A 14,207-nucleotide genomic window follows, 5' to 3' on the forward strand; every position below is an offset into this window, starting at 1 on the left:
AACCTTCACTAAAGCTGTTTCTGTGCTGTGATGAGCTCTGAAACCTGACTGAAACTCTTCAAATAAGCCATTCCTCTGCAGATGATCTGCAGATGAGCTCACCTCATTTACAGTATATATATTTTTAAACAGGCGTGTTTTCCTGTTCAGACCAGTTTTGCAGCTCTTATTGTTCTCTCACATAGCGTGCATGCCACTAGACTTGGCAGGACTGTGCCCTGCTTCGTATATAAAGATGCTGCAGGTGGATGTGAGCAGCATCTCTGGAGACAGAGTTGGGTTTGGAGGATCATGGCTTCCACACTGATGCTCCTGCTTCAGCTGCTCCTGGTCTCACTGGTGTCAGCTTCTCATTACTTTGGGGGAACCACGACCTACACCTACAAAGGAAGAAACCCTGATGGCTCATTTAAGGTGTGGTACACAACTTTTAACTGTGCTTAATATTAAAGACAGATTATAAGTGAACCTGTTTTCCCGACTATGTGGCAGGTCTGATTATTCTGATAGAATAAACAGAAAATTAGCATTCAGTGCCTTCGCTTTTCAGCCTTTTCCTTGAATTCCTTAATTTTTGCTTCTTAACTTATCCACGCATTTTTAAACACTTTGTCTTTTATTAAAGTTTAAACAAATACTAAACCTTGTGTTTAAAAAAAAAAAAAACTATTGAGAACAACTAATAAATGTTCATCAATGAAAACATTATGAAAAACACAATAATAATAATTATGATGATGATGAAGTTGATTATTATCGTGTTTCACTTTCTTCACCTCTAAATCCAGAGTGCCTTGACTAATCAATGGCAGCAGATATTGCTTCCATTTGTTACTGATTTAAAATTGTGATCACATGATCAAAAACAGATACAGAACCTTCTTCATACAGATAACATGGAGTGATAAACTAAACCAACTGGTGAGAATCTGACTGAGTTGCTTATATGCTATTTTCTATAGGTGGAAATTCGGGACAGAGACACCTATGATGGATGTTACTACTCCCTCTACTGGTATTGTTCCAGTGGATACTGTGGCTACACCTCCACAAGTCAGAGAGGCATACTGGACAGGAGCACCAATGCTCCACAGTACAATGGACAATGGTGTGAAGCTGAAACTGTCACCACGCGGGTCGTCCCGAGCAACAGACCTTTTGAAATGCGGTGAGCATTTTTGAACTGAAGTATGAAGATACTTCATTATGTGTGACTATTGATGCTAGTTACTGATCTAAAGTCACCACATCCATTTAATCTGTCTAATATCATCATAAAACAAGAGGTTGGTGGGTGAATGACTTTGTTATTTCCAAACATACCAGGGCAGCGAGCTGCTGCTGGATCCCCACACGTAGCTATTACTGGGGCCATTCATGGTACTTGAACACTCTTGTGGATTTGGGAGAAAGATCTGACACTGGAGAACCAAACAGATCACCAGAAATTGCCATCCTACCTTTCCTCAGGTAAGCTTTGATTAATTGATTAATTGAAGCTTCCTGAAACTGATTTTAACTATTAGCCTCTGAATTGAAATCTGCAGAATTTCAAAATGTCATCAACCTGTGGCAAAACCTGCTACTCTCAGAAAGGGAAACAATACGCTCATTTGTTTCTATCAACTTTTTATCAAATAAAATAAATGTATTTTTCATTTGATTATTAATTTAATTTGCACTGTAAATGTTTATTAATGAGAACTCTACCAGTTGCTGTATAACTATTTTTTTAAGCTATTTTTCCTTCAGCTCTCTCATTGAACATTTTCTTCAAGATAATCATGCTAGTGAATGACTCATGGTCCTGTGTGAGACACTGAGAGAGACTTTGTTAATGTGTTTATTAAAGAGTTCCTGAAAACTGCCCACGGACTTACAAGCTGATGTCATTTGATCCTGATGGAGACAAAGTCAGATGCCGATATGGAAATCCAGGAAGTGCGGAGTGCGCCGAATGCACCCAACATTCAGGCTTCCACTTAGACCAGGTTAGCTGATGTTCCAATCCACTGTACAATGACTCACTTGGCTTTTTCCTTTTTTAACTACAAAATGTTCCCACTGTTAGGACTCCTGCACGTTACACTACCAATACACTAATGCTGACCCCAGGGTGAATTCATTTGAGTTGGTGGTGGAGGATTTCCCACAAGGACACATCAGTCTGAGCTACTCTGATGGATCCCAGTCCTCCAGGTCTCCTCTGTCTGCAAGACGGAAACGATGGGTCGCATATCCAACAACTACATACCCCCCCACTACCACATCATGGTGGTGGTGGACAACTACAACAGCCGCACCCACTACAACTACAACTGCCCCCACTACCACATCATGGTGGTGGTGGACAACTACAACAGCCGCACCCACCACAACTACAACTGCCCCCACTACCACATCATGGTGGTGGTGGACAACTACAACAGCCGCACCCACTACAACTACAACTGCCCCCACTACCACATCATGGTGGTGGTGGACAACTACAGCAGCTCCTACTACAGCTGCACCATGGTGGTGGTGGTGGGGGTCAACTACAGCCGCTCCCACTACAACTACAGCCGCTCCCACTACAACTACAGCCGCACCCACTACAACTACAACTGCACCCACTACAACTACAGCTGCTCCCACTACCACATCATGGTGGTGGTGGACAACTACAGCTGCTCCTACTACAGCTGCACCATGGTGGTGGTGGTGGGGGTCAACTACAGCCGCTCCCACTACAACTACAGCCGCTCCCACTACATCTACAGCTGCACCATGGTGGTGGTCTACGGGGAGTCCGCTGCAGGCGACCTCTCCTCCCCTCAGTAAACTACCTTTGCAGTTCTCTTTCCTTGGTAAGGCCCAGTTTTGTCTCAGTGTTTCATGATGTGATGATGCTGCACACTCCAGCCTGCACTGTTCTCAGCATGTTGCTGCTTTCATGACTCTGCACATGAAGACAGCCACTGATTTAAGACTTGAGTTTGTGGTAGAAACAGCTGATCACAACAGACCTTTAAGACTTTTTATATATTCAGTTACCTACATTTATATTTTTTAAAATCATTTTAAGTGTGTATTCTTCTTATTGTGTTTATTTGTTACATTTATTATTTTTTCCCAAATAAGTTGTAAAATGTACTCATTTACTTACGTGACCCACAGTTTATCTTAAAATCTTAATATTAGTTTTACCTGTTTGCACTGAATTCTTCAGCAGCCCAAGAATCAAACCACACTTCACGTTTGTTTAAAGCCTTAAACGTTTGCCGTGCAGACGGCTGCTTCTTCCTTTTTTGTTAATGGATGCTTATTTGTTACTATTCTAACTGTACTCCAGTGGATCCACCTGCTCCTTCATGCCAGGAGGGACTATACTTGCCCCAGTTTGTGCACCCAACACCTGCACACGGACAGCGCATTCACGCAGAGGTCAACAAAGAGGTGGAGATCAGAATCAAAGCACAGGCTTCATATGCAGCGTGAGTGAGACAAAGCTTGATTGAGGAGGCCTGATGGCAGCGAAACATTATTATCACTTCAGCAGGAAAGCTCAGATCAGCATGAAAGAGCAAATCCTTGTTTCCTTTTGCTGTTTTCTTACAGAATACAAGATATCATCATGAGTGGGCCAATGAATATGACCAAGCACAGAACCGCACATAATGAGTTTGTGCTTCGGTGGACGCCGTTCTCCAGCGATCTGGGGGATTATTTCCCAGTGTGCTTTGCTGTTGAATCGGCGACAGGGTTAGCCTCAGTTTTATTCGTTTAAAGACAGAATTAGTTTGGGAGAGGAAAGTCATGATTTAACTCTTTGTGGGTTTTTCAGGTCAGCAGTGACCAGTTTTCCAGGCAATACCCACTCTCATTACCACGGCACCCCGAGTTCACAGTAAGTGACTTTTTATTGTTTTTATTCATTTATTTGTTTTCAATTATTATTATGAAGTATTCAACATACAGAGTAGAGCAGGACAGATTAGCAAACTTACAGCCAAGACAGAGGTGGTGACAAAAATTGATCCAATAGGATTTCAACAGTCGGATCTACCTACCTATATCACTCAGTGGAAGGATGGCAACAGTTAAAATGTCAATCCTTCTGAATATCAATTGATCTATTGTCGATGTTTCCTATATCTTCTAACAGCTCCTGGTTCAAATCAATTAATTCATCTCTGTCAAAATTGTTTTGGAAAAAAGACCCTCAAGTTTGCAAAAACAAAACCTCAGGGAGATCTAGAAGCACAAAATATAGAACTATATTATCTAGCTGATCAACTCTTATATCTTAGTAAATCTTTAGTCCTCAATCCAAATATTTCTGGTTTCAAACCAAAACTAGCATTATGCTCAGACATACTTTTATCGGACCTCCCATTTGTCAGCCAAATTATCAAGAAACACCACTGTTACAGCATATCCATAAGGAGGGGAGGGGAGCATAGAAAGAAAAGGGGGGAAGGAGAGAAAGGGGGGGTGAAGGAAAAGAGGAAAAAGTAAGAAAGTTTTTAATGTTTTTGGTGCTTTAAAATATGTGCCTTCATAATAAATAATGCCAGGCTTAACAAATTATATAATAAAGCACTACTCAGTTTTACTTTAAGCTTTACAGTTCCAAGAGTGTTTGAAGAAATAAAGGAAAAGGAAAAAAGGAAAATAATTTAAGTCACACATTAAGTCAGCCTATCATTGTTCACTAATGTCTCTTCAGGTCCGGCGTCTATCAGTCCGAGATGAGGTGTGTCGTCTTAAAAGTAGGAACAGAGGAAAGTGAGTCTAAAATCATCTTTGATACCAAAATGTGTGCATTTTATTTTATAAGGGGCTGTGTGTGTTCAAATATGTGACATATTTTCTATTTTCATCACTGCATTCTTTTTATACTTAACATTCCAACTTTTTGACAATTGGAGAATTTTTACATAATTCTGGGAACATTAAAATAAACCAAAATTATAAATCTTTAAATTTGTTGTGCTGGATTGCATTAGGTTAACGAACAGTCCTTTGAATGGGTATCATAAGGTAAATTATGAGTCTGTATGTTTTTTATCTCATAACATATTTTGTATGTTTTTAACTTGTTTCAGTTAAAACCAAGGTGACCTGCTCTGAGTCTGAAATGAGAGTAGAGGTGGAGAAATCATCCCTCCGTGGACTCCGTGAGGATCAGCTGCGTCTCAGTGAGCCCAGCAACACCCTCTGCAGCCTGGAGAGATACTCCAACAGCACTCACATCATCGGCGTCATCCCTCTCAACGCCTGTGGCACTCAGATCGAGGTAACCACAGCTCATTTGTGTCTATTCTGTTGTTGTTGTTTTAGATATGAGAACGAGGACTGACAGAGTGATGTTTGACTCTGCAGGAAGACGAGGAACATCTCATTTTCAAGAATGAAATCACCACAGTGGATGACAGCAGTGCTCTGATCACCAGGAAGCATAACCTGGAAGTAGAGTTCTACTGTCAGTATCCCAAAAAGGGGAACGTGTCACTGGGCTTCACGGCACACAGGAAGAATGTGGAAGTGTTTGATAAAGGCTTCGGCACGTTCACCTACCAGTTTGAGTTTTACCCCGACAACCAGTTCAGAAGCATCATTGATCCGAGTTCGTACCCTCTGGAGTACGACGTAGGGCAGAAGATTTACATGGAGATAGACGCGTCCTCCATAGTCAACGGCACCGAGATGTTTGTGGAGTCCTGCAGAGCCTCACCGTACGACAACCCCAATTACCAACCAACCTACTCCATCATTGAAGACGGGTACGCATGAGAACACGTTCTGTCTGCACTGTTTATCCATCCATGATGGATGTGCTGATGGAAGTGAAGTGTATATTATTTAAGGCACATCAGTTACCTCAACATTTGATAATTTGGCCAAGTTTGATACAAAAACCCACCATTGGATCATATATATAAAGAAAAGAAGGAAAACCAGAGTTTTACCAAAGTTTCTCTTTTCTTTGATTATGAAATGCTGTAGAAACCCTGTGACGTCTCTGCATCTGCAGCAGCTTTGACTGTAAGACATGGAGTCACAGCAGCTGTGTTCCTTTGTGCTCTGCTCTGATTAGGTGCCCCGTGGACCCAACTGTGATGATCCATGAGACCGACAACAAGAGACAGTTTAGATTCTGCATCGAGGCCTTCAAGTTCATCGGTTTGCACGATCAGGTAAAGAACTGTAGATATCTAAAAGCTAAAATTTCTAAAAACACTAATAAATATGCCCAATTTTAGTCTCATTTTAAAGGTATTTATTTAGTTTTTAGTTGCTTTTTTAAACTTTGCTTAGAGTTCTCTTATGTGCTTGTGGTGGAAAACTATTTCCACTATTCCTCAGTCAATGTCATATTAGTTTTGAGACTCTAAATATGGGGTAAATGTATAAGAATGGCTCAAATTCCTGAGCAAATAATGCAATACTGCTGCTAAACTGCTTCATTTGTCTTCATTGTTTTGATTTTAAATCCATTGTATTAGTCTATAGAGGCAAAATTACAATAAAAAATTGTGCAGAAACACATGAACTTAATTAGGCAGTGACTAATCGTAGCCTGGGATGTAAAAGCAAAGGTTTGACTGCAGCTCTGCTCTTGTTCCACTAGAGGGGCAACTGTAGGTCTGCTGATATACTGACAGTGTGTCCTGTTTCCCTCAGGTATACATCAGCTGTTCAGTAATGATGTGTGAAGCAGGGAATCCCGACAGCAGGTGCTCACAGGGATGCATCAACTCCACATCAAACAATCACCACCACCGCCGAAAGAGGGACTCTGCCATCCAGACTGCAACGCACTTCGTTTCCCAGGGTCCTCTGCGCTTGAAGAGGTCAGCCGACATCAGCATGAGTGCAGGTATGGAAACACAAAGTGCTTCTTAACATTAGCTGCTTTGTTTGAGTTGCACTAAAAGGTTCTTTTGTGGTCTTCAGGGAACAACCTGAACCTGAACCTGAACCTGGTCTTCATCGCTGGATGTCTTCTTGCTGCTGTTGCCATGATCTGTGGAGTGCTCCTGTACAGGGCCAAAATGTCAAAGGTCAAATACCAGCGTTTGGCCTTGAGTGACAGTTAAGACAGCTGTGTAATCAGAATACCAGTTCCTGCATTACTTTTGAACGAACCAAATTTTGCTGTCAGGGTTTCGGGGGTTGTGTATAATGTTTAAATGACTGATGAATTTAATTCTTTCTAATTCAGCTTTGTGTAGTGCAAATTCACAACAACAGTTACCTCAGTTAGCTTTATAATGTAGGGCACAGTCCCAGCTGTTACAGCTGTATTTGTGTTTGCGAGCTTTAAGAGCGAACAGAAATTCCATCACTGCAGATGAAAAACAAGACTTTGAATGATGAATCTTTTGATTGTTGTTCAGTCATGTAGCTTTACAGCAGCTTTTCTTTTTATATGTTAGAGTGTGATTTACAGAAAGTGTGAAAGTTAATGTGTGCTCCTCTATAATCATTTGTGTGCACATGTGAATAAATTTGAGACCAACATTAAAGCGGTTATTATACACTTTCCTTCAATAAAAATCAATAAAGGCACTCTGGTTACCAGGCAACCTGAAATGCTCCAGAAGCCGTTTTTTGTGGCTCCCGCCCTGACATGTAAAATGAGGAAAACACTGCATGTATGTTAAAAAGTATAGTGTGTTGCGTTTATGAAATTAATGAGCTGTTGCAGAGAAAACTACAATTTTCTGTGTGCAATAAAAACAAAAAGTTGAAGGTTGCGTTCAAATAAAACACTCACATGTATATTTGAGTCCTGCTGGTATTTATGAAGGAAACAGCCAAACTTAAGTCATCCGCCTGCAGCAAACCAAAACTGCGGTGTGTTTCAGTGTGCCCTCATCATGCTGTCGCAGGCGTGCAGTCAGCCTGAATAAAAAAAGAGACTATTTCACTGAACGATGTAAAACATAAATGTGCTGAATGATAACCAACTAAAACATTTATTGTGCCTGGTTAACGTCAGCGTTGTTCCTGAACCTCAGCGCACATCAGGGCTGTCAGACATCACCTTCATCTTTATTGTGTTGATTCCGGAAATCGATTTCAAGCTTTAACTTTTTGTGTTTTGAGAGTTTCTCTCCTCATATTTGGCATCAAACGTTCAGTTTTCTTCAGGAACATTTTTTATTTCTTGGATTTGTCCTTGTTCGACCGAGGAAAAGCTCACAAATCCTAATCCTACTCTTCAAATTTAGAATGACATTTTTTTTTAAAAACTGAAGACCTGAGATGAAAATAAATTGAAACAGTCGTTAGTCTCAGGGAGCAGCGGGAAGAAGGAGCCACACGGCTCTGATCACATTTTCCTAGAAAGCTTCCAACAGAGAAAGACCTGCAGGCCTGAAGCTGCAGGTGAAGAGCTCACCTGTGAAACGTCACAGTGTCTCCAGCCCTACGTGACTCCTGAACAGCTGCTGTCCGTGCAGATTGTTCAATAATCCAAGCGACTGTTTTCATAAACTGTACACGCTGAATATCAGTGATGTTACAGGCCCCACTATGATGGGTGCGTAGCCAGATTACGATCCTGTAAAACAGGAGAGAAAGTGAACACAGGAGACACGCTGACGTTCGCCTGGTCAGTCTTGCCAGAATTTATTCATACAACACGAGCGTATCTGCTCCACTCTTTTGGTAACTCAATTGCACTATAACTGCTCATTCCCTCACATGGCTTGTTTTCCACCAGTACATTTCAATATTAATCCACACCACTGGCATAAAACAACAAAGGGTTGAAATGAATGAAACAAATGAAAACTACACCTCTTTTCCCATAAAACAGATAAACAAAATAATTGACATCATCATGGTAGTGTCTTATCATAGAAAGGAAACTCTACTTTCAACATTACTGCACTACTGTCCTTGCCAGCATTTTTGTTGGCCGTACTCTTATTAGCTCTCTCGCTTCATGTCTTTTTCAGACCAGTTAGATTCTAACACTGAAACAGCAAGTTTACACATGACTTCAGGCGGGCTCAGAACACTTTACAGACACGTTATACAAAACATTTGCCATGAACACAAAGCTACAAGTTTATCAGGAACTGTAAACCCAACCGGGTTGGTGCTTCTTATTATTATATGGAGTATTATACGCAGTTGCAACAGCTTGCTAGCGTTACCCAGGCATACAGCCTAGCTATAACATCCTACAGAGCTAAAGTAGCTCACATAGCGACAGTGTAATACATCACATATCACAGACCCGTCTTATGTCATGAAAGTCTAAGTATCACAGTGTCCAGCTGTGTATTTCTTTATGTTTTTGACCACATTACTGAGCTGTAGTGATGGGTCCAGCAACACCGACGCATGTATCAAGCTCACAGAGCGAAGCCTGTATCGGTGCGTGCGTCGCTTTAAGAAAAAGTCACGTGATCGATCCAGCTGCTGTATCGATCATTGCCAACGCGCCAAACTGTGTTTAAAAAGTACCGCATCCGCATCTGTCAACGGAATGAGTCGCCACAAAAAACACGAAATTACTCTCGCAAAGATAAAAACAAAACAAAACACATCTCTCCATAACAAAATGGAGCCCGAAAGAAAAAGAAATGTTTCTGCTGTGTGGGATCATTTTGATCTTTTAACTGCAAATAAGGTCACTGTTTGTCTGTCTTTGTTTCAGTGTAATCTATCAGAATAGGAAAAACAGCAATGTGACCTGCAGTGTAAATTATTTATTTCATTTTATGCAGGTTAAATGTCGCATCTGTTCTGCGGCGCTTTCTTACACAAACAAAAGCACCTCCTCAATGTTTAGGCATTACAGAGAACCCAAACATGAAAATGAGGAGACAAAGACACTGAGAATGAACACAGGTCAGCCTATATTGACACTGAACAGCTTTATCATCTTTTTTTTTTTTTTTTTTTATTAATATGTGTTTTATTATTTTGAAATCAAGCATCTAGGAAGACTGTTCTGGACCAGGCAGTCCTGAATTTTATTATAAGGGACTGCCAACCCCTTAGTATTGTGGAGAGTGTTGGAGAGAAACATTCCAAGATCAAAGAATCCTTTAAGGTACTGGGGGAATAGGAAGACATCTTATGGATGAGATACGGCTCTCCATCACTAACAACAGACGGATTATGGACTCAAATGTCATGTTTTTCACCAAAACATGGTTGAACAACAGCTGCCTGGACAATGCTATCGAGTTAGCAGGACGCCACACACACCGAGCCGACAGGCTAGCAGATGACTCCGGCAAGACCAGAGGTGGAGGTTTGTGCATTTATATTAACAATGCTTGGTGCATGAACTCCACTACTACTGAGAGTCACTGCTCACCTAATGCGGAGTTTTTAAAGGTCAAATGCAGACCTTATTATCTCCCCAGAGAGCTCACTTGATCATACTCACTGCAGTGTATATCCCCCGACGCTAATGCTAGGTTGGCCATGAAAGAACTTTCTGCAGCCATTAACAAACACCAGAATAAACACCCGAGGCTGCTTTTATTGTTGCTGGCGACTTCAACCACACCAACTTAAAGACAGTCCTCCCAGATTCCACCAACATGTCTCCTGCCACACCAGAGGAGACAAGACTTTTAGACCATGTGTATTCCAACCTGGCTGGAGCCTACAAAGCCACACCCCTCCCCCACATTGGATAATCGGACCATCTCTCCCTGTTCCTCACACCTAGGTATTCACCACTCATCCAACGTGTGAAACCTGCTGTGAGGACAATTAAAATGTGGCCAGAGGGGACAGGCGCAGTGCTCAGGACAGATTTAAAAACACAGACTGGAATATGTTCACCCACACAGACCTGGACCAGTATGACTCATCTGTACTGGATTACATCTCCGAAACCACAGACAGTGTCACCACCCATAAACGGATCACCATGTACCCCAACCAGAAGCCTTGGATGAACCGGGATGTTCGTCTCCTCCTGAAGGCCCGCAACACCGCCTTTAGGTCAGGAGATGCACACGCCTACAGTACAGCCAGGGCTAATCTAAAGAAGGGCATCAAAAAGCCAAACACCATTACAAAAAGAAGGTAGAAGAACACTTCTCCAACTCCAACCCCGACGCATGTGGCAAGGACTCCAGACCATTACAGACTACAGGACCACCAAACCCTCCCCACATCCTCTGATGCCTCCTTCCTCAACGAGCTCAACAACTTTTATGCTCGTTTTGAGCGAGGGAACCCCACAACCACAACCATAACAGACATGACGCCAGACCACCAACCTCTGACTCTCTCCCCACCGATGTAGGAGCGGTGCTGAGCAGGATCAATGTCCACAAGGCTGCAGGTCCTGATGGTATCCCAGGCGTGTTCTCAGAGCGTGTTCTGGGAGCTTGGAGGAGTGCTCACAGACATATTCAACCTGTCCTTGGCCCACGCTGTGGTACCGGCCTGCTTCAAATCCACCTCCATCGACCCGATACCCAAAACTCCAACCCATCTAGCCTCAATGACTACCGCCCAGTACCCCTCACCCCCATCATCACTAAGTGCTTAGAGCAGCTGGTCTTAGCACACTTCAAATCCTGTCTCCCCCACCCTGGACCCCCACCAATTCGCATACCGCCAGAACAGGAGCACAGAGGATGCAGTCTCCATCGCACTGCACTCTGTCCTCTCACACCTGGACAACAACAACACCTACGCCAGAATGCTGTTTATAGACTTCAGTTCAGCATTCAATACAATCCACCCTTCACAACTCATCAGGAAACTGACAGACCTGGGCATCAGTTCCCTCATCTGCAAATGGTTACTGGACTTCCTGACCAACCGCCCCCAGCATGTCCGGCTGGATAACCGCTGCTCATCAACAATTACAATGAACACCGGTGTACCACAAGGCTGTGTGATGAGCCCCTTCCTCTACTCCCTCTTCACCCACGACTGCAGACCTGCTGATGGTTCCAACACCATCATTAAGTTTGCAGATGACACCACGGTGATTGGCCTCATCAGTGACAACGATGAGGCCGCCTACAGGGAGGAGGTGGATCGTCTGGCTGAGTGGTGCGACACAAACAACCTGCTGCTTAACACCGAGAAGACTAAGGAGCTCATCGTGGACTACAGGAGGAATGCTGACCCACATCCACCCATCCACATTAAGGGGACGGCTGTGGAGCGTGTGAACAGCTTCAAGTTCCTGGGAGTCCACATCTCCGAGGATCTCATCTGGACGACCAACTGCTCCAAGCTGGTCAAGAAGGCTCACCAGCACCTCTTCTTCTTGAGGACTCTGAGGAAGAACCACCTGTCCTCAGACATCCTGGTGAACTTCTACCGCTGCACCATCGAGAGCATCCTGACCAACTGTATAACAGTCTGGTACGGGAACTGCTCTGCCTCTGACCAGAAGGCGTTGCAGAGGGTCGTGAAAACTGCCCAACGCATCGTCGGAGCACCACTTCCTGCCATAAAGGACATCTACAGGAAGCGGTGTCTGAAAAGGGCTGGGAAAATCATCAAAGACCCCAGTCACCCATCACATGGACTCTTCACCCTCCTGCCCTCTGGGAGGCGCTACAGGAGCCTCCGGACTAAGACCACCAGGTACTGGAACAGCTTCTTCCCCACAGCTGTCAGACTCCTGAACTCTGCCTCCTGACATCTGACCCACGTTAAACTCATGGGCCGTTTATCAATGCCCAAATGCACGCGATGCGCACTCGCGTGCTCGGTGATACGCACCGCCGAGAACGCACGCGGAGTGCGTACCTGCCGAGAACGCGAGGTGACGACGGACTCGTCGGCCGTTTCTCAATTCTCTCAAACGCGAGCACGGACTCGTGATTTGTACCAGCGTGCGTGATGATGTCACAGGTCCGGAGTTTTACTGCCGTCCCCTCTTAATTTAACTGTGAGTAACATGTTATGAAGCTTAACTTTAATCACAGCCAAACCGGTTTACTCAGGAACAAATAAAACACTGAAATAAACCAAACATTAACATTTAGAAGTGATCTAAGTGACTTATATATCATTTTTAACCTCAGTAGTGAAACCTCTATTAATAAAAATAGTGTACATGTACATACGTGTACATACCTTAATAAAAACAAGCAGGTGAGATGTTAGAACGCTTTTATTTTTATTTTAGTGGACACTCAATACTATAGACAGCTGCTGGGGTTTCTTTAACCTGAGTAGTGAGAAGACCGCGAGCGGGCGGGAGGGGAGGGGGGACGATGTGCCGGGAGTCCGCTGTTGAGTTTTGGACGAAATGCATTCTGGGATATATAGCTGTCCCAAGTCTACACCGATGCATGCTCGATAAAATGGGCGGATCGAGAACACATCCGGGACTTTTTCGCGTTCTCGGCGTGATGCGTGCCAATTGGAACAGTACTTGGTCTCCGACTGATGACGTATCACGAGTACACGAGAACGCAAGTACGCACAAGTACGCATATTGATAAACGCCCATGGACTGAACATACACACACCCACAACCACCTACACACACACACACAATGGACAACTGTACCCTCAAACACACAATAATAACATGGACTGAACCACCACTCACAACCACTAGCACTTTATATAGCCTCTGTAGAAATTATCCACATATCTCACTTATCTTAACTGCACTACTGTATAGTTCTGTGTAAATAATCATTCTGTACATACAATAATTTTTAGTCCTACAACTGTTTATAACTTGCATAGTTCACATTTCTGTATAACTGTATATCTCATATTTCTGTGTAGTTTTTTTATTTCATATTTATATCCTGTTCATAGCCTGTACATAGCTTGTACTCACTACAGCCTGTACATACTTATAGTTATAGAATATTCATAACATACTTCATACCGTGTACATTATAACATACCCATTTCTGTAATATACTTACATATCTATATTATTGCTAATATATATTGTAATATATCTATATCATGGCTAAAGCACTTCTGGATGGATGCAAACTGCATTTCATTGCCCTGTACCTGTGACATGTGCAATGACAAAGTTGAATTCTATTCTGAATTCTATTCTATTCTTATCAGAACTTTTCCCACCTGGCTTTACAGTTTGTGTACCCCAGCTTCATCTGTGCCTGTGAGTTTTCCAAAGCTGGGGAAATGGTGTCAAAAAAACGCAACAGACTGAATGCAAAAACATTGGATAAACTTATTTTTCTGAATAGAATTTTATAATAAACTGAGTCAAATGG

At 42.9% G+C, this 14,207-nt stretch overlaps 1 protein-coding gene across 1 annotated transcript; it reads left to right on the plus strand.

Moving 5' to 3' along the window:
- The first annotated feature begins 271 nt into the window (after positions 1-271).
- On the plus strand, positions 272-7,770 carry LOC116328371. Its single transcript, XM_039617025.1, has 14 exons — positions 272-414; positions 963-1,168; positions 1,327-1,470; positions 1,853-1,991; positions 2,072-2,849; positions 3,335-3,476; positions 3,601-3,744; positions 3,827-3,889; positions 4,712-4,770; positions 5,091-5,281; positions 5,368-5,768; positions 6,083-6,182; positions 6,670-6,865; positions 6,943-7,770. Exons 1-14 carry the CDS (start codon positions 292-294, stop codon positions 7,083-7,085), a joined length of 2,829 nt encoding a protein of 942 aa, XP_039472959.1. The 5' UTR covers positions 272-291; the 3' UTR covers positions 7,086-7,770.
- The last annotated feature ends 6,437 nt before the right edge of the window (positions 7,771-14,207 follow it).

This window comes from Oreochromis aureus, linkage group 9 (assembly GCF_013358895.1).
Source record: "Oreochromis aureus strain Israel breed Guangdong linkage group 9, ZZ_aureus, whole genome shotgun sequence".
Classification (NCBI taxonomy): domain Eukaryota; kingdom Metazoa; phylum Chordata; class Actinopteri; order Cichliformes; family Cichlidae; genus Oreochromis; species Oreochromis aureus.

What these genes read in the sequence shown, in the direction of transcription:
- LOC116328371 (XM_039617025.1), top strand. Translation starts at nt 292, where the DNA reads ATGGCTTCCACACTGATGCTCCTGCTTCAGCTGCTCCTGGTCTCACTG. An exon ending in CAGGCTTCCACTTAGACCAG is followed by an intron (nt 1,992 to 2,071) that starts GTTAGCTGATGT and finishes TCCCACTGTTAG; the next exon opens with GACTCCTGCACGTTACACTA. An exon ending in TTTGCAGTTCTCTTTCCTTG is followed by an intron (nt 2,850 to 3,334) that starts GTAAGGCCCAGT and finishes ACTGTACTCCAG; the next exon opens with TGGATCCACCTGCTCCTTCA.